This window comes from Tachypleus tridentatus, chromosome 13 (genome assembly GCF_004210375.1).
Source record: "Tachypleus tridentatus isolate NWPU-2018 chromosome 13, ASM421037v1, whole genome shotgun sequence".
In the NCBI taxonomy this organism is placed as follows: Eukaryota; Metazoa; Arthropoda; class Merostomata; order Xiphosura; family Limulidae; genus Tachypleus; species Tachypleus tridentatus.
This window is the reverse complement of record NC_134837.1, coordinates 94,224,722-94,249,240: the sequence shown is the minus strand read 5'-3', so window position 1 is coordinate 94,249,240 and position 24,519 is coordinate 94,224,722. Positions and strand designations below refer to the sequence as shown.

At 31.9% G+C, this 24,519-nt stretch overlaps 1 protein-coding gene across 1 annotated transcript in view; it reads left to right on the top strand.

Annotated features, from left to right (window-relative positions):
- The window catches only part of LOC143241100 (uncharacterized), a 168,162-nt gene that overhangs the window by 58,155 nt on the left and 85,488 nt on the right, over nt 1-24,519 (top strand). The window contains exons 8-12 of the mRNA XM_076484645.1: nt 3,835-3,870; nt 5,219-5,281; nt 10,531-10,608; nt 18,118-18,234; nt 19,501-19,554. Coding sequence (XP_076340760.1) covers nt 3,835-3,870; nt 5,219-5,281; nt 10,531-10,608; nt 18,118-18,234; nt 19,501-19,554 — 348 coding nt within the window. The remainder of the gene's footprint in view (nt 1-3,834; nt 3,871-5,218; nt 5,282-10,530; nt 10,609-18,117; nt 18,235-19,500; nt 19,555-24,519) is intronic.

Sequence of the window (24,519 nt, the reverse complement as noted above, 5' to 3'; positions counted from 1 at the left end):
TAATTACCATATTTTTATTAATTCTAGTTAAACATTTTTCAAGGTTCTAAGATCTTCATAATTTAATAGGAACTTTATGAAATGCTTAGTGAAAAGTGCAGAAGCACAACTTTTGAAACATGCTTACTTTTGCTCACGTTTTAATTTTATCCCAGTAAAAGGGTCTCTTTACTTGTCTAAGCATTAATATGAAAACTACCTATTACTCCAGTCTTTATTCTCTGTTATGTTGCTTCTAATGATTTTAATCTTGTAACTCTCTTCACCTTTGTCAGTGCATCCTCTATATCTAATGCATATATAAACTCCACATTATTCTTTCTCACTCACTACTTTTTCTCAACTACACAAATTACAAAAATGGGCATATGGGTTTACTGTGGGTTTCTCTTCAGTGCTGTTACTACATTTGACATGTTTGCTTTTGGGCACACACATCAAATTGTTCTCCTTGCTTGTTCCAGAGGTAATAAATCTAATGGCTGACCCATTATCTCATCCAAGCAAAGTTCTTCCTATGGAATGGATGCTTGATCCTCAAGTTTTGTGTTGGACCTGCTTTCATCTAGGGACACAATTGATCGATTCTTTTTCCATACACTGGACTACTCAGCTTCTGTGCTTCTGGTCTCCAATACCTCATCCTATGGATTTGAGAGTAGATATTCTCAACCAGGATTGGATGAGTCTTCATCTTTCTGCATTCCCTCCAGTTTATCTAATCTTGCACTGATTTGCTGCAGGTCTCGTTGAGTTCTTTTAATTATACCATATTAGCTGAGTCAGCTCTGTTTTTCACTCCTTCAGTATCTTCAGGAATGTTGACTTCTTCCCTCTTCATTTCTCTTAGATCAGCCTTGGATGAACATTTTACATCTAACAGTTTGCTTTTTTTGACTTCACATCTGGCATTTATGCAGCTATAGCATGACATCAGGGATTGACATCTCAAGTGATGGCTTTATTAATGTATTCCATTTAATGATGCCCTTCTGTGGAAATTTATCAAAGGAAATGGTTTAACCCTTCTCATCCCACTGTGCCAAATGTTTCTCAATTTTTGATGTGGTTGCTTGAGGGAAGTTTGGCCCTTTTATCTGTTGACTTGTATAAGTCAGCCTTATCAACTATTTTTCATTTTTCTAAGAGAATAAAAGTTTTGTGTCCCTCATTTTGTTATTACTTTTGAAAGAATTTCAGGTTATCTTTCCCTAACACCCTTTTCATGTTCCTAACTGGGATATCACAGTGGTTCTCCATACATTAACACATCCATCTTTCGAACCCTCAAGGTAATGTTCATTATATCATCTTTCACTTACAACATATCTTTGTCTCTTATTAGCTGTGGGACATCAACATTGAGAGGTATTTGTGCTTCATGTGTACAGTACACTGTACCATTTCAACTACATTCTGTTCTATCCAATGTTGTTTTATCTAGATAAAAATACAGCAGCTTGAAAAGGAGATAAGGCTTTCTCTCCTATTTGTCTTCTCTTCATTAGGAGATTTCTAAGGGTGTTATCACACTTAATATATATCAATGTTCCTGACAGTCCAAACAAGTTGCCCTTGGGAGGGAATTGTACAGGCTTGAATGTGGATTTCATATTGCATGATTTATAAGATTTAGCAGTCTACTTCTTGAATGAATTTCAGCTATTCCTTCATGGCTGACCTACAAGCCACAGCTCGATTGTAACAGAGGTAAATAAGTTAATTCCTTCTCAGGGACCTTCTCATCACTTTCATTTGGATTCCACTCAGTAGCAAGAGTTGTTTCATCGGATGTGCTTGTACAAATCTGCACTAGCTATAAGTAGACTAAGAACTAAATTCCTGGTAGCAACTGGCTCTGTTGAGATGGGATGTTTCATAAGATTGCCTTTGTGCTTTCAAGGAAGCAAACATTTGTTCTATATTAAATATAACTATTATACTGGACTGTCATTCATGGACTACCATAAGTAAAACATAAAAGGTTTTTGTCCCTCTGTGCTAACCATTAATTGAACAATTCAAAGTTCCTCCTCCTTTCTGTTGGAGCATAGAAATCCTTAACACTCAGTTTCCAGTCACTGGAGTAATGTACAGATGTCTACTCCTCCTTAGTGAGGTTTGTACTCTTTATTCTACTCAATGAGAAGAGGGTGAAGCTGGATACCTTTCCGCTCTTAACCCTGAATGGTTTTCCCATACGTTAGGTGGGGAGCTGTTCAGTTTATAAGGGCCTTATAATTTCAGTTCAGAGATGACACTCTGCTTTCTGTTTGTATGAACATGGCCCTTGTTTTTGGTCATTCTTTTACTTTCTAAGATCGTTGAAGAAGGTCCTTGGTTCCTTATAATTCCACATGCAGAGCATTACATTTGTGAGCCATTGACTTTGTTTGTTCTACATCCTTCTCATAGTTCTGGGAGGTGTTACTTTACCATATAGGTTGAGGAATTAGGATATTGTTTTTAATCCCTGGTCAGATGATCTCTGTTTCTTCACGTTGGATGAAGTGTGAATTGGCTCTGTAATTTCAAGTTCAGTTTGTTACATTCTGAGGTTCATCATGTTTGGGGGAAGACTTGTCCAGTTGGATGATGCTTGCCTTCTTTTCATAATTCTGGTAGCTCAGCATGAAACATTATGTTACCTTTAGGTTTGGTTCCCTTCATATAATATTCCTATCATACAATTATATCATATTGCAGTCCCCATTCCTTAGCCACTACACCTTGGATCTACTTTTTCATCCACATCCCTATAATTCCAATGACAAGACATAGAACTTCAACTTTGTGGCTGGGGTCTGGATGAATCTCATGATGATGAACAGTGTTGACTTTTTAGCTGGTTGGTTTTTAATGTCCACATTTAAATTTTGCTTTATCTAGGCAAACAACATGCCTGTTCCAGAAGTAATGTAGACTCCCACTAATATGATTTGTTATATCTTGATTTTGCAAACCTATTTTCCTATTCAGATGCTTGCTGTGTTGATTTTGCCCTCTCCAACATGTTTACAGGAACAATATGAGATTCTTGCTAAAGTGTGAGAGGAGGTGTATTTCAGAAGTTTACATTTTTCTATAATTTTAATTATTACTGAAATTCTTGCTAAAAACTTCCTAAATACATATTTCTATATTCAGTGTTTTGTATTATCTAAGTGTATTTTTGAAAACCATGTTAAATAGTCTATTTTGAAACTGTATGCATATTTTGTATAAAAAAAATAATAATAATAATTCTACTAGCCTTAATTGTAGAGTGTAATATTTTGAATTTTTATTATGAGGAAGTACATTTACTGAAGCCATTTTCCATAAAAATGAATTATTCATACTCAAATTAATTTACTGAAAAACATGTAAATGAGATAAAAAGTTTATTTATATTTATTTTTTCAATAAGATATTAGACTGATTGATATTCATAATCGATGTATTAGTGATAACACAAGTTAATTTGTGTGATAAATGGAGACTGAGCAAAAATAATGTTCCAAAATTCAGTGTGTTTTTATATTATAACAATTAATTTGATTTTAAAAGGAAATTAAACTAGAAAATTAGTAAAAGTTTAAGTTGTTTCTTAAATTTATAATTCCCATATCTTAAATACTGCATACAGATAAAGTTTATCTCTATCATGTTTATCATGATAGTAATAAATGTGATGAAGTAAATGTATGTTTATTAACCTTTGAATGTTGGTTTATTTATGTATCAACACTATTTTTAACATATCCTTTCTTTGAATTGACTTATAATTGATGTTCATTTAATATAATGTGAAACAGCTGTGATATTGAAATATAGGCTTGTTTTATATGATAGGGAGAACCAGGAAAAGATGGATTACCAGGGTATCCAGTAAGTACACTTTTGTGAACTAAGTTTAATATAAATTTTATTATTCTCAAGTTTTGATAAAATGCTCATCTGTTTAATAGTTTATATATGAAAAGTATGAAAAGTAAAGGAAAGAGGTTAAAGACATGAGATTAATTTAAATTGGTTCCATCCTTTCTTTCTACTGAACCTTTTATTAAAGGTTTATAAAATAATTTAGAATTTACCAAGTAACAATACATAAAAATATATGAAAGCAAGAACTTTCTTTCATTCATACTAATTTTGGCATAATTTATGTACTAATTGAATGTAAATATAGTCTGATCTTACATCTGTCTTATTGGTTAAATGTCCATTTTTGTTTTAATAACTGATAATACTAAACATATTTATTCAACCACAGCATAAGATGAAAATTGTGATACCTTATTTAATCAATCATAATGGGTTGACTGTATGACAATCAAATAATAATCTGAAACTACAAAAATTAAGAAAAAACTTGATACATTGATTTAAAATGCTGCATTAAAATAATATAGTTCAGAAAAAAAATGTTCAAATACTTTAACTGAAATGTCTTGATCTTGGAATTTTAAGTTTGTATTTCATTGAATGTTTTATGTTACTGTGCTCATAGTTCTTAAATTCATTATATTATTTGATCTCTCTGGGTGCTATTAATTTTTTTGAGTATTAATGTGAATTACAGAGAACTTTCTTATTAAATACATGTGTAAGTACTAGCTTTGAACTATGTTTCATTTTAGTGTAAAGTGTATTGTATTCATACTCTTACTTTAGTGGTGATTCTCTGCTTATGTGAAAATGTCATTGAACTTTAAATGAACAGTGTTGGTCTTGATAATAAGTTTTAAGTTAAGAGTATATCAGTCAAACTATTACTGATTTCGTTGGGTTAAATATCAGAGTAGTTTACTTTTGTAAGGCAAAAATTCAGCATTATTAGATTTTATACTAATTTTCAAATATATGATTACCCACATAACATTATAACTAAAGTGGATTGCATGTAATATAAATGCAACAGTTTGATTGCTATTTTTTTATGTATGTTAAATATTATAACACTTTCAAAAAGCAGTTTTGGATTAAAAAAAACAAGATCATTAGCTGATAGTGTGTACATTATTTTGTATGTATGTTACTTGGTAAAGATAGTTTAATATCTTGTTAATAAATTTGTTACCTGTATAAGAGTACCTGGTATTGTAAGAAATGTTATCATACTGATGGAATTGAACACTTGAAATTTATTACAAAGTGCTTTATTAACTAAAAATATTGTGCAAACATAGAAATTAACTCTATAGTATTTACTGTTTTTATCATCTTTGTTTTCTAGGGTGAACCAGGGAAAGATGGAGTTCGAGGTCCACCAGGAGAACCTGGACTAAGAGGACTGCCAGTGAGTTCAAAGATCATTTTCTTACTTTAGTTTTACCATCAAAAGAATATACTATTTTAATTTCGTTAATCTTTTAACAATAAGTTCAGTATCTGCCAACTTTAATTTTGAAAATTTTAAAATAGAGTGGAAAAAGAACTCATAGAAGAAGTGTGAAAAGGCCTATATTATAGTTATTATAGCTTGCTTTGTTCAACTTTTATGACATATGTCAAAATGGAAGAGTATTTCTAACTTAATCTATCATAGTTATATCTAGATACAAATTGTAAAGTATTTGATAAAGGTTTTGATATTAATTTTAGTTTTTTGTCTTGTGTTTATTTTTTGAATCAAACCTATTCAGTACTACTTACTATTTAATGAAATTAAAATGGTTAAATGTATGTAAGGTGTTGTAGTGAATCATTTTAGTATTTAACTTTATTTAAGTTTAAAATAAGTATTTTGTAATAACTTAAAATTAAGGCCAATGTATTCATAAATATATAATATATATCACAACTTCAATGTCTGATGGTTTAGGAAGATATTAAGAGGTAGTCAAACAAAGATGTACAGAGATTTGTTTAGGTGGAGAGTTCTTAAAAGCTTGTCACTCATGAAATATTTTACTTCATTTGATGTAAATTCTGTGATTTTATAGAAGTTATTCAATTTTGATCTTGTATAATAGACACAAATCTTTTGGGAAAATTATAATTTTATGAAACATTTGGATTATTTGGATTTTACATTGTATGCTTATTGTAATATAACAATACTTTTTGTAAGATTTTTTATTGCAGTTGGATACATTGCTACAGATAGTTGATGATGTATGTTTTTATTCAAAAATTGTTAAAAAGCTAATTACTATAATGCAGTTAACATATGAAGGTTGTGAACTAAATGAAGATTATACCTATTATGATGCATTACAGTGATCATTTACTTCTCCTTTAAGTCTGATACTTAACAGTGAGGAATCCAAAGATCTTTATCTTTTGTTTTGGTCCCTCAACAAGTAAATTCATGATATATATATAATCTAGTGAAACACAAATAATGACCTAAGATACTTCAAATATCAGAGAACAATGTGTATCACCTTACAATTCTCAGTACTAAAGTACTAGCAAAAGTAATGAGATGTTATCTTTTATCCATGATGCATTGAAACCTAAACTGTATAATTATACGACTTTATGCTGACTTAAATATTCACGTATTACAGCCCTTAATAATAATTACTCATGTACAGAGCAAATTTTATAGTTTTCTATATTAAAATTCATTTTTACACGGTTATCATCACAGTAGATTCCCATTTTTCCCCATTATAGAAACAACTTATCAATCTCATGTCAGTCAATTTTGGATTTTTAAGAACGTTTTAATTCAGGGAGCTTAAACTCATCTTTAATGAGCATGCTGACAGTTGCACTTGCAATGTTTGATTCAATGAACTGTTCTTTTATGGTAAAAAAATCTAATATATATTGTGTTCATTTGCAGTATGCATACACCAGGAAAGAGAGAAAGATTAAATGAGAAATCAGATTGTTGCCTGTGGCCTTCAGTGCAATTACTCTGTTCTTTGACATCAGCATCTAAGCTTTTATTAAACAACACAATTCACACATTTATACATAAATGTCAAGGATGCTACTCATTGTTGCATAGTGTTTTCCAGATATATATTGCACATACATATTTTCTTAGAAGTTGCTACAGCTTTCTTAGCATCCTTTTTGGGAAATTCATCAAATTTTCAATCATATGAGTAATACTAAGTGATCATTTCATGATTTTGAAAGTGTTATCAGTGCATGCCAGAATGAAAGACTATGAAGTTTTCTTGCACTGATATTGGCTGCAACACCTTTTCTAACAATAATATTGTGTATTACAATTATCTTAGCATTGTCTCCTACACTTTTGGAGTGATAAATTCAGTCTAAGAGGATAATCTTTTATTGTAGTATAGAATTAGCTGATTTTCTTGAATTGATATAAACCATTATATTTTTCATTATCTTTTTAAGCTATCCTTCTCAACTCTTTTAGCTGATTTATATGCTACCAATTTAATTAAAAACCTTTCAGGCAGCAAATGATAAAGTATACTTGACTTTTTAGAACTTGTTAAAGGTGTATAATTGAAATACAAAACAGTATAATGCATAATTTGAGCTAGATGATTAGTTGTATTTACTAATCAATTAATGGATCATGCCATTAGTTGGCTATAGTTGATTAGCCAATTATTACAATGATCCTTAGGTTAAAAAACACATAAAAAGCATTTAATGATATAAGCAGATAGCTTCAGTAGCTTTTCCATAACAAAGGTAGGGAGAATTAATTTGGGGGCAATATTTCAATTATTTGGGTAGTTGGAATACTTGAAAATACTTATAATTGGAAACCTTATTTTGGATTAGGTTGGTTATTTTCATAATGGTTTATTTAATAATAACTTTGATTATTTGATTATTAGAATAATCAGAAACATTCATTTTCATTAGTTGATTATTTTATGACAGTTGTAGGAATTTAGTTAAATTATTGTGGAAATAATCAAAAACATTAATAACTGAAAACACTAATTTTTATTATTTGATTTAATGATAATATATGGTTTTGTAAGGGATGATTTTTTCTTTCTCTCAAAAATGCCATCCAGTATAGTGTGAAGTTGACATGAAAATGCTATTAAAAAGAGAATAAACATCTTTTGATAGAGTCAGAATCCAATCTGGAGTTTAAAAAAGACTGTGAAAGACTTCGGCTTCTCTTCAGGCACAATTTTATAATATAAAACAGAGATAAGGAAACAAACTCACTGAAAGAGATGTTAGATATCTGAAAATCAGTTTCCAAATATGAATAAAAGCTTAATAATGAAATTAAAAAGTTACACACACACAAAGTTTCCAGAAGCTCAGTTACAAGAATTTTGGAAAAATGTGGCCTAACTGGGGAAGAGTAACAGTAAGAAAGCTATTACTGTGAGAAGGAAAGATTGCAGAAAGATTAGCTTTTGCAAATGAATGTTTGTTCTGGTCTTTTGAACAGTAGTACAAAGTGCTTTGGACATATAAGTTCTAAATTTTAATGTTTGTTTCCAGCTAATGGGAATATGTTCACTAATGAGAGGTTACAGAAGAAATGCATTGAACCAACAGTCAAGCTTGCAGGAGGTTCTATGATGTTTTAAGGTGCAATGGCATTGGCCATCTTCACAATGGTGATGGAGCCATGGATCAGCATAAATACCATAATATATTAGCCCATCATGTTATATCCTTTGAAAAAAAACTAATTGACTATACTTTTATATTTCAAGAATATAATAACTCCAAATACACTGCCAAGTAACAATGAGGTTATTTTAAAAGAAAAAAAGCTTGGGGAATGTAATGGTTGCCATGAAGTTTAGATCTCAATCCCATATATAGAATATTGGATTTGCTGGACTTCTTGCTTGACACAAGTACAAACTGTATCAAAGACACTCTCTTTTGCACAGTTTCAAATTACACCAGAGAATTTGATGAAATGCACGTCACAATGCTAAATGTATCCCAAACTGTCATTGATGCCAAAAGTAGACACACTAAATTTCTGTATTAAATAGATTGTTATTTTTGTGCATAAGATTTCTAAGATGACAATTGCTGAAATATTTTAATAACCTTGGACACTAATGTATCAATACAGTTATGTTGTTTATGTAATTTTTTATGATTTTAGTTATTAGTACAAGTTGAGGAATAATATGTTGTATTGAAAATAATTAACAAAATATGTAGTAAAAAGATAATGTAAGTCCTTAGGAGTTATTACTTGCCTAAAATGATTTATTATTAAAAAAGAAGGTTGTGGGGGAGAATGTGGTACTACTTTGTTGTTGAAGTTGTTTATCTTCAGTTGTTATACAATAACAAAATATCAAACCAAAAGCTTGTACTATGGAGACTAACTAATTAATTAATCAATATTGTAATACCTTAAAAACATTATTTAATATTCATGTATCAAATACTTGATAAGGGCTTATTTAACGATTTTTTACATTTTGTAAATGTATTCAGTATCCAAATTTGGAAATTCTTTTAAGTGCTCAGAATAATAATTCCTCTTTTTCCCCTTATGAAAAGTTTCATTTTATATTATGATGTAGTATAAACGTGTTTTTATTCACTAAAACAAAGAGAAGTGAAAAGTGAAACACGATTTAAAACGTGTTTTGTACTATTGATATTTTCTTCTGTTTTTTGAAAACCATTTACGAATGTGTACATGTTAAATAGTACTTTATAAGGATGTTGGTTTTTAAAACATCAAATTATCAGTTACAACTGCTCAATAAATTAAAAATTCATTACTCTAGAATTATCATCAGGACCATTTATTATATACTATTTGTTTTGCTTATGCCTTCTCTGTAGTTTAAATTTTTGCAACTTACAAAAGTTAAAAGAATTAAAAAGTAATTACATTGTGAATATCTTATGTTTAACAAGCTTTTATAAGTAAAAACATCTTTATAAGTAAGTACAGAATAATTATTTGTAATACAATATCAAATTATTCCATTTAAACTAGTAGATTTTATATCCTGACTAAAAATCTAACTAAAGGTGTATAGGCTTGTACAAACGTTTGTTATTTATGACCAATGACATATAGCCATATAAAATGTGATTTAAAATACAGGGTGTTCGGAAAATCACTGTGCAGTTTCGTAATCAGCATTCATTCAGTGTATTTCAAGCCAGCAACTGATAGTGGTGTTTAGAAACAAAATAAGAAGGATCCAAGCCTGTATTGATGCCAACAGGGGTCACTTTCAACATTGTTTATAATTGTCGTTCATATTTACCTCCTGTATTCTATATTGAAACATGTCTGTTAATAAATATGGAAGTGCACAGTGACTTTCCGAGCACCCTGTATAATGATTAAAAAAAATATTATTTGCAATTTTATTTATGTTGCATCACTAATATATTAATTCTCACATATCACCATTTTAAAACTCAACATGCTTTCTTTAATAATATTTAATTAGAAGTACAAGTTATTAGTTGATTGAAGATCCTTAATGTGTGCATTTAAATGTATTTGTGACAATATTCTACTTTTTTGTTACAATATGATGTCTCAAATCAATTGGTGGAAACATTCTTTGTGCTTAGTGTGTTTAGAACTGTTATAAAAATTCCTATTTACCATTTATAATGGCCTCTCATTGTCTGTAGGGAAGACAAGGGGAACCTGGATATCCAGGCCCAAAAGGAGATCGTGATGTTGAAAAAATTGGACCTAAAGGAGAACCAGTGAGTTTGTATATAATTTTATAAGATAAAATTTTGGAAACATTATCTCATACATTTACTCATACAGAAAAGGAAAACAGTTGTAGAAAACTACTTTTCAAAGTTATAGATATCAGATACAAATAGATATCAGTTCAGAAATAATACACTTAAGTATATGCTGTAATGTTTAAATGGCACATTAACTGTGAACTTACATATGAAACACCTTCTGCTTTTAAAAAATGACCCATATTATATTTTGATCCCAGTAGCACAGGAATATGTCTGTGAACTTTCAATGCTGGAAAGGAGGTTTTGAAATTCATGGTGATCAGAGTACAGATAGCCCATTGTGTAGCTTTGTGTTTAAGTTCAAAACAAACAAACAAACCAGTAATTGTTCAACCTGTTTTTCATTTTTCATAAAGGTTATTAAATTTTACTTTTGTATGTTGTATGTGAACCTACTAAGTTCTTAAGAATTTTAATGAAATATACTGCATTTTTGTACATATGTTTCACTATTAGTGATGTTATGAATGACTAACACAAGTTACAGTGCAGCAATCTCTCATTTTTTAATCAAAATTAGAAGAAATATCTACATCAGGCATGTGCAACTTCCTCCATGGTGTGGGCTGTATAACAATTTTTAAATGTATTGTCAGCCAGAAAGTATGAAACAAAATTGAAAGCTAATAATCTATATTTTAATATAACATACATTTTAATATTTTAAATTTATAAGACAGTATTAGAAAATAAACCAGAATTTCGCTTGGTGTGAAAAAGTCATTTTTTCTCTACATAACCCCTCTTCTCTAATTTATTCACCACACCTCCAATAAGCATGAAATTTAATATAAATTACTCTGTATAATAACATCATTGCTTAAACAAAGCATAATGTTCCTAGCCTTCAGTCTTCTTTGGTTACAGAGTTTTCAAATAGAAAATCAACACCCTCTTGCTATACCCATCTGTAACATCCCATCTCTCAGGATTTGTTAATTGTCCTCTCTTACATTTAATGCTATATTATTTATAACCAATAAAAAGCCAAAGTTTTTATCTACCGAATGATGTATTATACTACATTGTTTACACGCCTCCTCTCCCAATTATATCTATTACTTTACTGCCAGGGTTTTATCTTTGCCCATCTAAGCATTGGTCTGATATTTTCTTGCTTTTTTTAGTTATTTATACCTCACTCAATTGCCCTAGTAAGTATATATGTCTTGTGATACTTTTCACCTTTACCAGTGCACACACTATCTTGGTACTGTATATAAGCACCTCATTCAAATAATTTTATCAGTTTTTCTTGACAAAGCTTCATTTATGGTTTCCCCAATATTATTGTTGTTTCAAATACTTTGAATATTATCATGTTTTTCAGTTAATTTTGTAACAACAATAATAATAAATAAAACAAGTGTAGAATAAATAAAATAATTTATTTTCTTCTGATTGACAAGGTAATTATGAATTCCTAGATTATTATTTTGGGTATGGAGTCTGTTTGGGTTTCTCTTTTCCTACCTCTTATATCTAGCATTGCAAAACAACTGGGAAGCTACGATTGGTTGAGACTGTCAGTGATCTTATTTATACTGTGATCTGTGGTGGTCCTCCAGTGGGCTCAGAGGCTGCATTTGTGGGTAATTTATGACATTTTGGAAGGATTTAGATTTACTTTTTACTCTGCATTATGTTAGTCTATTGGAATTTCAGCCCTCCTTTGGGGTGAGTAGTAAGTTTAAGGACTCACAACACCAAGGTTTGGCTCCATAGGGTGGATGCAGTAATTGCTTTGCTTGGACAAAACAATTTAATTGACCTCAAAAGATGCTGTTCCAATCAATAATAATCACCACAGTCTTTAAATGATTTATGGAAAATGAAAAGAAGTTGGGATATGCTGCTTTTGATTTGTTTTTCATCAGTTTATTCTTTGAATGTGTGACATTTTGGGCTTTTTCCTTGTTGCTTTTGAGTTCACAACTTAATTAATGGCTGAAAGGTCTGGAAATGAATTATTTTCTCAATACACAAAAATTGGGTTCCATGTTGGAAATTTTAGTTTTTAGTTATATGAAGGAATAATTGTTAGAACTTCATGATTTCACCTATCATCACCACCACCACCAGGTAGAATAATTTTTTTGGCTCAAATAATTTCTGCTCCTTGAATTTCAGAGTTCTCTCACAGAGTTTGTAGTTCACTTAAATAGGTTTATGCATGCAGTTCATCTTCAACATTTTGTTTCTTTTCACTTCTGTTAGAAGATTCTCAGAATCATCAGTTTCATTGCAGACAAGCTGGATCCATTATTAGCATACACATTGGCTCAATTTTCGGCTTCTACATTCCTCCCATTTGTTGTTGGAATCTCAAATTTCATTGGCTCCTCCATGTGGGGGTCATTGTTCCACCCCTATTCAAGAGTACTGATTCCTGACAGCAGCTCCTTGGTGCATTGGTACTCAGAATAGATTCTGTCTATATCAAGCGTTTGTCACTGTCTATATCTGTCAAGCGTTTTCACTGCTTAGTTGGATTGCCAGCAATATTGCTGATAATTGTACACCTTTAAGTTCTGTGGGAGTTAGGTTCTGAGATTTTCTGAGTGTGTGGTAATCTTACCCATTAGTCCAGATGCTCTGCAAGTCCTTGGGTTACAGTTGGTCTTTCATTTCACATCTTTTCCACTTTGTAACACTAATTTTATTCCTGGATAGTATTGTTATTTCTTAATTGCTTATGTTGTAAAAGAACAGAAAATGGTCATTATTCCCTTCAAACTTTGCTTTTGTGACCTGGATAATGAAATTTGGAAATTAACCTATTTTCCATGTAAAAACGGGCAAATTTACACATTTTCATTTACATAAGGTCTGAAAAAAAAAGGGATCACGATTTGCATGTATGTATACTAAAGTTATACAAAAATGGACAAAAATGTTTAGAAGTAAGTAGTTTGTCGAGATTTGCAACTGTAATGTAAATCACTTTCACGCATCAGCCCCCAAATAGTCTCCCATCATGTTTTCGTTATATGCTCCTTCAAGGCTTATAGAAAGGTCTTGATGCTGTTGTATTCCTCTGTGAGGTGCACCAAATGAGTCAGAAGAAGAGGCAGATACTTATTTCCATTATGAAGCAACACAGCTTTGAGGCTTCTGGATGAGCTATCAATGAAGAGGTGCCACTCATTCAGGTTACAGGCAATTCCAGTTGCCTCACACAGACAGGATACATTGTGGCAGAAGCAAAGCCCATCTTGACAAGTGAAGAAGCTTGAAAAACGTTGATGATGCTTCTTCTGACTTGCGACTTGCACACTTACATCTAACAAATCCCACTCCTTGAGCCTAGATGTCAAAAGCTCAGCATTCGACTTTGTTGGACCAAGATTTCTGATCAAGTCATTGAATTCCCTTTGGTTGGGGTTGTATAGGTTTCTATCACCAGCTGCACCTCTCAAATTGTAATCTGGATCTGATTTACTGCTCTCTTCTGAGGATGGCTGCTTTCTCTCTGGTGGAGTGAGTACAGAGAGCTCAGAGCAGTGTGGCACTGGAGCAATGGATGATGGAAGGTCCAGATACATGATAGCAGATGCGTTCTTGCCAGTCTGTTGTTTGGAATGGTCCACCAAAGAAGTTGCAATTGCTTGAATGGTCAGTGGATTCACACCAAATTCTTGGAATAGCAAACTTCATGGCTCTCTTTTCCCCTGTGTTCCATCCTGCAAAAGAGCAAATTAAAATTGTTATTGTGAAGAATAAATTTATATCATTCACAACTAATGTGTAAGAAGTTCATGCAAAATATTTTATATGTGATATTTTTTCTGTATTATTAGAAGTTGAAAAAAAATAAATAAAAGATATTTAAATTTTAAAAGGTCCAAAATTTGTATAATATAAAATCTTACTATTCAAGCAAGCAAAAATTGTCCATCTTACCTTCTAGAATTTTTTTGCAGTGCATGCAGATAAAATGAGGTGCCCAGGGTTTGTCTTGATCCCCGACAGGCATGCTGAAATATGCCTTGTACGCTTCACACATTTTAGCAGATGCTGTCACAGAGTACTTTTTAGCTCTTGTCTATATATGTTGGCAGAATATATAGCAGAATGCATCTGGAGAATGCTTGCAGCTTCTTGATGCCATCTCTGATAAAATCAGATAGGTCTATGTGTTCACTTAGGCAGCTAGAACTAAACTGAAGTGATGAATGGTGAGCCCCTGTATATATATTACTATGGAAGGTTCTAAAAAATTCTAAAAGGTTCTTGCAAATTCTCATAAGTTCTACAACATTCTTGAAAATACTTGTAAGTTTGGGAAAATTCTCTATCAGCTACTCAGCATTGAATCTACCTTGAATGTTTTGGAAAATGGGTAAATTTGAAAATGTCATTACCCAGATCACAAAAGCAAAGTTTGAAGAGAAAAATAGGTCTTTTCCATTTACTTTAGAAACAAGATAAAGTAAAAGGTTTGTTACATAGTGTTATTATCTACTGAACTTTTAGGGTTTCCAATTACTGTAGTTCAATAGGATATGGAATTTAATTTTAGGGTCATCTGAGGCTAGTTCTTCAGAGGTTTTATTCCTGTTAGTTGTTGGGCCTATGAAGACAGGAAATTATTGTCCAATTATCAGTCTTCCTTGTTTATATCAGTGCATCTCCTGCTAGTATAACAGTAAGTATATTAATTTACAATGCTAAAATCAGGGGTTCAATTCACCTCAGTGGACTGAGCAGATAGCCCAATGTGGCTTTTATATAAGAAAACACACACTATATCAATGCCTAGATTTTCCATAGTTTACAAGATAATTATTCCTCAATCTGTTGGAGTCTTACTGCTGTTGGCATTTGTGGTGCACAAGGGTCAGGTGTTGCAGTTCCAAGCTTTATTCATTTGGTTTTACATAAGCATAACGTTGGTTCTATTGTATTCTATGAGTTTTTTTCATACCCTTCATTCCACTGTCTTGTGCATACACCATTTTGAGAACAATAAACTTACTCTCCTCTCACAGCATGTATGGCTCTTTCTCTTTTAGGATAATTTGCATCACTGAAATCCCTTATGCCTTGGGGATAAAGCACAAGAAATCCATTTAATTGTCTTTAAGTAACCAGGGACCATACATATCTTTCCTGATTTCCACAGTTTCCTTAGTTAGGATCATTCTTTGATTTTGAGGGGACACTACTACAAGTTGGGTTTCTCCACTTCTACCTTGTTCAGAATTCCATTTTCTTCACAAATGCCTTGCTTCATGGATGAGGTACATATAATAACAGTCAGAAATTTCAGTGTATACACAGATGACGTAGATTTTTTTTTTCTCTTCTACAGACACGGTCTCATTGTCTAGGATTCTCAAGAGATAAATTGTCAGGCTTTATTATGATTATTCCTCAGTGTTATCTTATGTTTCTCATGAAGTAAGCATAGGATCTAGGTTTCCTTATTTGCAAATTTTTATCTCCTTTCTCTGGTCTAGTCTTGTCACTCTCCTAGCTTACCAAGACATCACCAGTCAGGTTCTCTTACCTTGTTTTGATGGGATCCAACTCTGAAACAAGTGTTGACCATACAAGTGTGCTTTTATCAAACCAATTCCACACTGCCAACCACTATTTCACTATAATTACTACCAGTTGTGTGTAACAGGATGTATAGAAATGAGGTGTTTCATAATACCACTTTCAACACATCAAGTGATATTACCATACTATGCTTAACTGCCACACATGGTATATCATGAATAAAGCTAAAGGAAATCCATTCCCCTCTGATCATTGGATTGAATAAATTGTACTTTCAAGTTTCCAGTCACTAGAATGGTAGATAGAGGCTTTATCTCCAGTGTGTTAGAGTAGTCCCATCCTGGGCTCTTGGTTGAGCACAGTTGTTCCATGTCCTCCTGCATAATTCTAGGGTCAAGTGGTATACTCCTTGCCAACTCAACTGGGGAGTGAGGATTAATTTTCACAATTTTAGTACAGATAAGTTCTGATAATTTGGTTGAGGATCTCATCATTCTGAGATTGGAATGTTGCCTTTCAGAAAGAAAGTTTATCTGCTACATTGTTGCTTACAATTTTGTTGGGATTCGAGTTGTTAGGAATGCATCATTATAAGGTTACTTGAGATTCAATAAAAAGGTATATCTACATATAACGTGGTTTAATTAACCTCCAACAAATATGGGATACAGCAACCAAGACCACTTTATTCTAACAGTCTATCTCCAAGTAGTAGAACCTTGGCTGCTGGGTTACAGCTGACTTATAGTGTACAATTCCACCCTGAGGGCCACTCAGGGTGTGACATAGGGAGGTTATGGTTTAGATCTGATTCTCTCTTTGTCATTCCCAGGAGAACCCTTTTCTGTCTTTCCTGTGCAATGAATGGGTTTATGAGTTAGTAAGTAAACAGTATTAATATGTGAGGATGCTCAGAAAAATTTCAGACCTGCTGTGGTATGTGCTACTTTCAACTACATGATACACATATTGCTTTTCAAATCATGTAAATGTATCAGTTACATAAAAGTTTTGTTTTTTTTTTTTAATTTTAACTTAATAAAATGTCAAGTGCATAAAATTTGTTATGTAATTTACTGGCCTTGACCTAGAATCAAGAAATTCTCATTGTTTGTGAAAATAATACTTTTTCTGGTACTGCATATGATTTGCAGTAATTGACCAAACAGTTAAACCTAAGTACTTATTTTGAGATTATTCTATCAGAAATAAATAATGTACATAGATTGCTTTAATTAATTAAGTCCTAGAAACTATAACTGATTTAGAATCTTCAATTTATTCTTCTTAACCAATTGCAAGGATAATATTATGTTCTGGTTGTTACAGTTTATATACCTTTTTAGCTCTGTAAACAAATAATAAAAATATGCATACAAATTTATTATAAATCAAATAGATTTCAGTGATGTACAGCCCAACATGGCCAGGTGGTTAAGACACTCAACTCGTAATCTGAGGGTTGCAGGTTCAAATCCCATCACATCACACATGCTCGCCCTTTTAGACGGAGGGGCATTATAATGTGATGGTCAATCCCACTATTTGTTGGTAAAAGAGTAGCCCAAGAGTTGGCAGTAGGTGGTGATGACTAGCTGCATTCCCTCTATTCTTACATTGCTAAATTATGGACGTCTAGCACAGATAGTCCTCAAGTAGCTTTGCACAAAATTCAAAACAAACCAGCTGAAATTTATTTATTTATTATAGTTTGATTGATATATAATTTTATTTACGTATAAAACTAATCTTTAGTTACAAAAAAAAACAACATGAATGGTTCTAAGACAAAAAAATCACTGACACTGTTTTTCCTGTTTTTAATTTAAACTATTAAAAGTTTGATAGATTTTGTAATATTTCTATTTATTAGTAGTTTATTAACCTGTGTGCATATGTTTCACAAAATTTATATATTTCTAAAACTATGATCACATTGTTTAATAGGGAGAAAAGGGGGTCAGAGGTTCACCAGGTCTTCCAGCATCATGTCCTTCAGAAGTAATTCAAAGGAACCAAACTTTTATTGGAGCTAAAGGTGAAAGGGGATTTCCTGGGCCTAAGGTTTGTTTCATTTCTTGTGATGATTTGTTTAGGATGTGTTTTTACGTTGTAGCTATTACATTAAAGAGGCACTGTGTTTTTAAAAAAATTTTCTCCTGGTGGCTTTCCAAAATCTGAAGACTTATATTGATGCCTGTAGTGGGCACATCACAGATAGCCTATTGTGTAACTTTGCACTTAACTGCAAGCATAGTTACTTTTGTTTTTTGCTTTGATTTTTTCACTTATTGCAATTGTTAATTATTTTCTTCACATTATTTTCACAGCGTTAATTAGAGAGATGAGATGAGACAGTTGGATTTATAAGGTTTATTTTGTCACATAAAATGACTTTTTACATTTTATTTTTTAATAGCATGCAATAGATTTTGTATGAAACCTCAGTAACAATATAAATATTAATACACTACATTTAACTTATCATTTTGTAGTTGTGCTTTATTATTAGTCATGAAAGTGTACAAAAAGTACAATCCTTCCTGTGACTTCTTCAACTAGTATCATTGAAACAATAGCATCTATTACATGGTCTTTCCACATCTTTATTACACCTACTTAATCTCATTCACTTGACTTTTCTTCACAGTATGTAAAAAGAAAAAACTTTAAGCATGTAACTAAACCAGTAGAAATATTTTCAGATCTCCTCACTTATTAATGACAGCGTTGTGCAAAGATTATTACAGATGTCAGATTAATTGTGATAGACAGGTCTTTCATAGCCAGTGTGCACTGTGTTTTAAAATGTATGAATGAGTAAACTTACAATTATTGGGAAAATCCTATACAAGGTTTGTGTATTATCAAACTGAATTTTGAAAAATGTTTAAACCAGATGATTCTTATTTTAAGAAAAAAATGTTGAACACAAACTCTCAAAAAGAAATATTTTTAACATCAAGGTTAGTTGTTTTAGTAAATATATATATTAGGTAAAAATAAAAACTGTGATAGATATTTGATGCAGAGATTAGCTGAGATATCCCAACTGTACAATTGGACAAAGGTATAATAGAAAATTTATGTGTTTTTATGTTTCTTTCAGATAATGTTTTTATTAATGGAAAGCCATTCCTAAATAAACTTTGTTTTTCAGTGGTGATTTTTACAATGAATTACATTTAATTGGCTCTTTTATTTGTACTTGCCAACTATTTAAACAGCCAACTACACCTGTGAATGATGATACCTGCTAAAATTGCAGAATCCTGTTAGTCAGAAACAATGCCATGAAACTTAATTTATGGTATGTTGCTATCATTCTAGGGTGACCATGGAATGAGAGGTGAAAGAGGTTTTCCAGGATCTCCAGGTTTACCTGTAAGAAAAACAATTATTTTTGTTTAAAAAATTATCTTTAAATTAAGTAAATACTAAGAGTTAATTACACTTTGAGATTGAGGTTCCAGGTTTCATTGTGGTATTTGGTTAAAACTAAATATGACAAGCAAATAGTAAATTTGTAAAAAAAGGAAGTTCTTATAATCTATTTGTAGAACATGGATATCTAAAACTTGCCAAATATAAAGAGAATGTTGCAGTTTTTTTCACATTGAAGCAAAAAACTATTAATAAATAAATGACAGACATAATTTTTAAAAGCCTTTTTTTAAGTTTCTCTGTGTGTACAGTACAGTGATGACAAAGCACAACTCCATTCATTGATCACCAACCTTAAATCTTAAACTCTATCAGAATTTCCCAGCATGTCATGCCTCACGAATCATTATATCAGTTCCATTAGTGAAAAAATAAAATCATTGTTCTATGACATTCCCATTCTCTTGCGGATGGCTGAGTTAACTAAGTCTTTCAAGGACAACTTGGTAACTCAGGCAGTGCAGATATCTTGACAGAAAATATTTGTGTTTGAATGAACCTCTTGATTGTTAGTCAGGCTTCATAGTGAGATTAGCTCAAGTAAAGGCTGAGTACAGCTGACCAGCTAAAAGTATTTTACCTGAATATCCTATGAAAGGACTGTTGCTATAGTATTTGCGTACAACACCATGCTACCTTTGGAACTATTACTTCCATTTCCAGTTATGCTTATTTTGGTGATCATGACTACATATTTGGTCTGACATCACAATTTTCTTGATTGTTATGTTACCAAAGAAGACAGCATTTAAATTTCAGTTTCCTCTGCTGTCTATCTTGTGAAAATAGCTTTTGGTTTTCAAGTGTGGCTAATCATATCTTCTAAACTTCATCATAATGGTTGTTTGTATCTTTTTCATAATCATAGCCTTTATTTTCTAAATGAGGGTGCTGCTTCAGATTAGCATATGTTTTCAGAACCTATTACTGTTACTATATTTTTGTTTCTTTTTCCACTTCTGTAAAAATATTAACAGGTGCTCACTTCAAAGTATTGTCTTTTGACTACAAAGTGAAATAATCTCACCCTTGACTTTTCTGCAGATTGAAAGATTTACATGTTTTGATATTGTATAAATCCATGCATTTGAAAAAGGGTAGAAAACTATGGATTTAAAAACATTTTTCAGTGACCATCCTCTCTCCCTTGAAAAATTAACATAATTATTGTTGAATATTAAAATGTCAAAATTGTCTGTATACGTAAAATATGTGATGAGAACAAAGCACATAATTTACAGTGAAAAATGCATAATTTTATCCAGTTTGTGTATTTATTACTAAGTGTTTAATTATACATCCCCAGAGGTTTTATGGAAATATTAATTCAAAAAACTGATACAGAACACACTAAGTGAATGCTGAAAAACACTGACATAAGTTAAGGAGAAAGTTGGATTAAATGAAGTATTGCACATTTCCTTCAGAATACATTGGGACAAATTATCTTTCTGTGATAGCCTTCTGCTAGTACAGCAGTAAGTCTACGGATTTACAACACCAAAATCAGGTGTTAGAATCCCCTCGGTGGGCTCAGAAGATAACCTAATGTGGCAGCTCTGCTAAAAAAGCACACACACACACCTTCTGCAATAACATTGTGTTCTGTTTGTGAATAAAAATTTAATATACCATACATCTGTATGTTGTACCATAAGACCACATAAAGATCCATCACCACTTCGAATAGTGATAGTTTTGTTGTTAAATTATGGTTTTTCAAGTCTGTATGAATAAAAAAAGACAATTATTGAAATTTGTGAATGTAGATAACCTTAACCAATTAAAATTTAAATCAAAGGCTGAATTTTGAACACATGCATACATTCGTTTATTTCATGGAATTAACCTAACCGTTTTAAGTAAAACTTATATTAAAGTTGTTGTAGATATATTATCATAATCAGGTTATTGCATGTGTTTAAAGTAATTTCTATCAAACAATCTTTTTTTTTATACCTGAGTATTTCTTGTGGAATTAACCTAAATGCTTAAAAAATGCTTGTTGGGTGTAAATATGATGTATATTGATATATCAAAATGTCAACTTTAGTCAGAAGGAAAAAATACCTGTCATACTCTTCTCAAAGGTGCTGTTCCTGGGTCACATAAATGGTCAAAGTTAATTGTCTCTGGAAATAATAACAAGTTTTCAAAGATTTAACTTCTGAATACTCACTTGTGGACCAAGAATGTCTTAGTGGTTATCATGTCAGACTATGGATCCAAGGTTCTGTGCTTCACAACCTATTACCACAGAAAAACAAAAACACTGAATATTAAAGCTATGAATGTAGTATAATAGTGGTACTCAAATCTTGTTAATTGGTCTAAAAAGCATAGCCTATGATTGATGGTGGATAGTGTTCACAAGCTGCCTTCCCTCTGATATATCACTTCAAACTTAGGGATGACTAGCACAGATATCCCTTAAAGTACCTTTGTGTAAAATTTCAATCACAATACAAAAACAAGAATAAGAGTTGCATACTTGTGCTTTGCAAATATTCTTCATTGGAAAGGAGATGAAATATTCTTCCAGTCATATATGCCTGGGATAACTTTGCAATAATAAATCATTGAGAAGTCACCATGCCCAAAACTTGCTTTTATCTGTAGCATTTAGCATGGCTGCATGAGAATATGCATCTTTTATATATTTAATCCTAAGTGTTTGCTGTGCCTAGCTAGGGGAAGGATGATTTTGTATTGTTTTCAATTATATTTATCAAAATATAAATGACACCATAAAAATTAAGGTTAAAATTAAGATTAAATCAGTACAGAAAAGTTATTTCTCATCCTCTGTGACCACCTAAATTTACTTAGAGCTTATGATATGCTTATATGTGATATTAATAACGGCAAGCAACATTTAGAAAAATCTTAATTTTTCATAAGATTTGTTTGTATGAAGTTTAGCAAGGCTTTTTGAAACTTCGAAAGGTTTAATGAAAATCAAGTAGATGCACCTCTGAAACACCAAGAGCTTCTCCTTGTTCAGTTTTGAACTCACATTGTTAACAAAAGATGACTTAAAATTTCTTAGTCTTGTTTACATATATATACATATATAGAACATGCATTGCTTACCCATAATTCTTTACTAACCATTCTTCCATGTGATTTATTATATATGCATCAAAGGATGTTACACAAACTCTATTTTACCACATTATTCAGATTTATGTTGTTGAAAGACATGCTGTTAACTTGGTTACAAAGTTCTTTTTGCTGCATCTGTTTTTGCCATCGTTAGAATTCTATACATTTGTTGGAGGCCTTAGTTGTGCATTTTGCTTATATTTTGCAGGTTAACATTGTTATGAGTAATTGTTTGTTTTGGATTTACACAAAGCATTATGGTTTTATATAAAGTGTGTGTATCAAAATATTACTCTTTCTACTGGGTTCCATAAGAGGATGTTGCACCTTGGAAGTGTGCTATGTGGTGATTAACGATGTCTTGACAGGTACTTTTCCTGCCTCTGCATGCATATTCTTGAGTGGCATAAGATATTAAAAATGGACTACTGTTACCATTAGATGTCTCAACTTCAACCAAAAAAGGGTATCATTTATGTTTTTTATCTTGATAACACATAGAAATAAATAATTATCTCCCCTACACCCAATTGGGTGGGTTTTATGACACCCTGGTCATTTTAGCTATGGATGAAGAAGGGTGGCCTGGCATGGCCAAGCGCGTAAGGCGTGCGACTCGTAATCCGAGGGTCACGGGTTCGCGCCCGTGTCGAGCTAAACATGCTCGCCCTCCCAGCCGTGGGGGCGTATAATGTGACGGTCAATCCCACTATTCGTTGGTAAAAGAGTAGCCCAAGAGTTGGTGGTGGGTGGTGATGACTAGCTGCCTTCCCTCTAGTCTTACACTGCTAAATTAGGGAAGGCTAGCACAGATAGCCCTCGAGTAGCTTTGTGCGAAATTCCAAAACAAACAAACAAACAAACAAACATGAAGAAGGGCTTCTGCCTTTGGAGTATATCTCTTCATAATGGATCTGGAATGCTCTCCCCAAGAATCTTCCACCTCAGGAACAAGGATGCAGCATTCCTCCCATCTTCTTATGCCACCACCTGTGTCCTTTTGTTATCTCTTCAGGTGCACTGTTCTAGTTCTGCTCATAATGTGACATCTTTGTCTGAATATAAGTGGTAATAAGGTGATAAGAAGGGTGCCTCTTTCTGAGTATCCTTTAGGTCCAGTCTTTTATGAGCCTGGTCTGCTACATTTCAATCTAGTTTTTAAAATTCATTTCTAATTTTGGGTTTTACTGCAAATCTGCTTAACTATATATTTCTTTTGATGTCTAAATATATTATCCTTCTGCCCTGTAACTTGTAGTTCATTAGTTCTTTACAAAATGGGTATTTTGGCTTTCAGTATTGTAGAGGTAAGTCTGCCCATTTTAAATTTTTAGAATTTAAAAGAATTTACAATTGGTGCTTACCTCTGAAATATTTTTCATTCCACCTTACCACAATTGAATTTTTGTCAAAACTGCAACTTTTAAACAAATCTAAATTAAAGCAATATAGTATGCTTAATGAAGCACGTGAAAGTGAAGAGAGTTTAATAGTTCAGAGATAAATACCTGGTTAAAATTTATTTTAACTCTTAAAAACATAATTTAGATTACTTTACTGAATAAAATTTATATTCCTTAATATCATTACAGATGCATAACAGCAACAATTATATCTTTTGTATAGTAGAAACAACATTTATTATAAATACCAAGAAAAAGTCTTTTATAGCTTGAAAATTTTACATATGATTAAAAGAGAAGATGATTAAGTACTTGTCAAATTATTGTAATATCATTGTAATTTTGCTTTCCTTATAGCTGCAGTTACAAATGCTACTCGAAATGCAGGAGCTGAAGA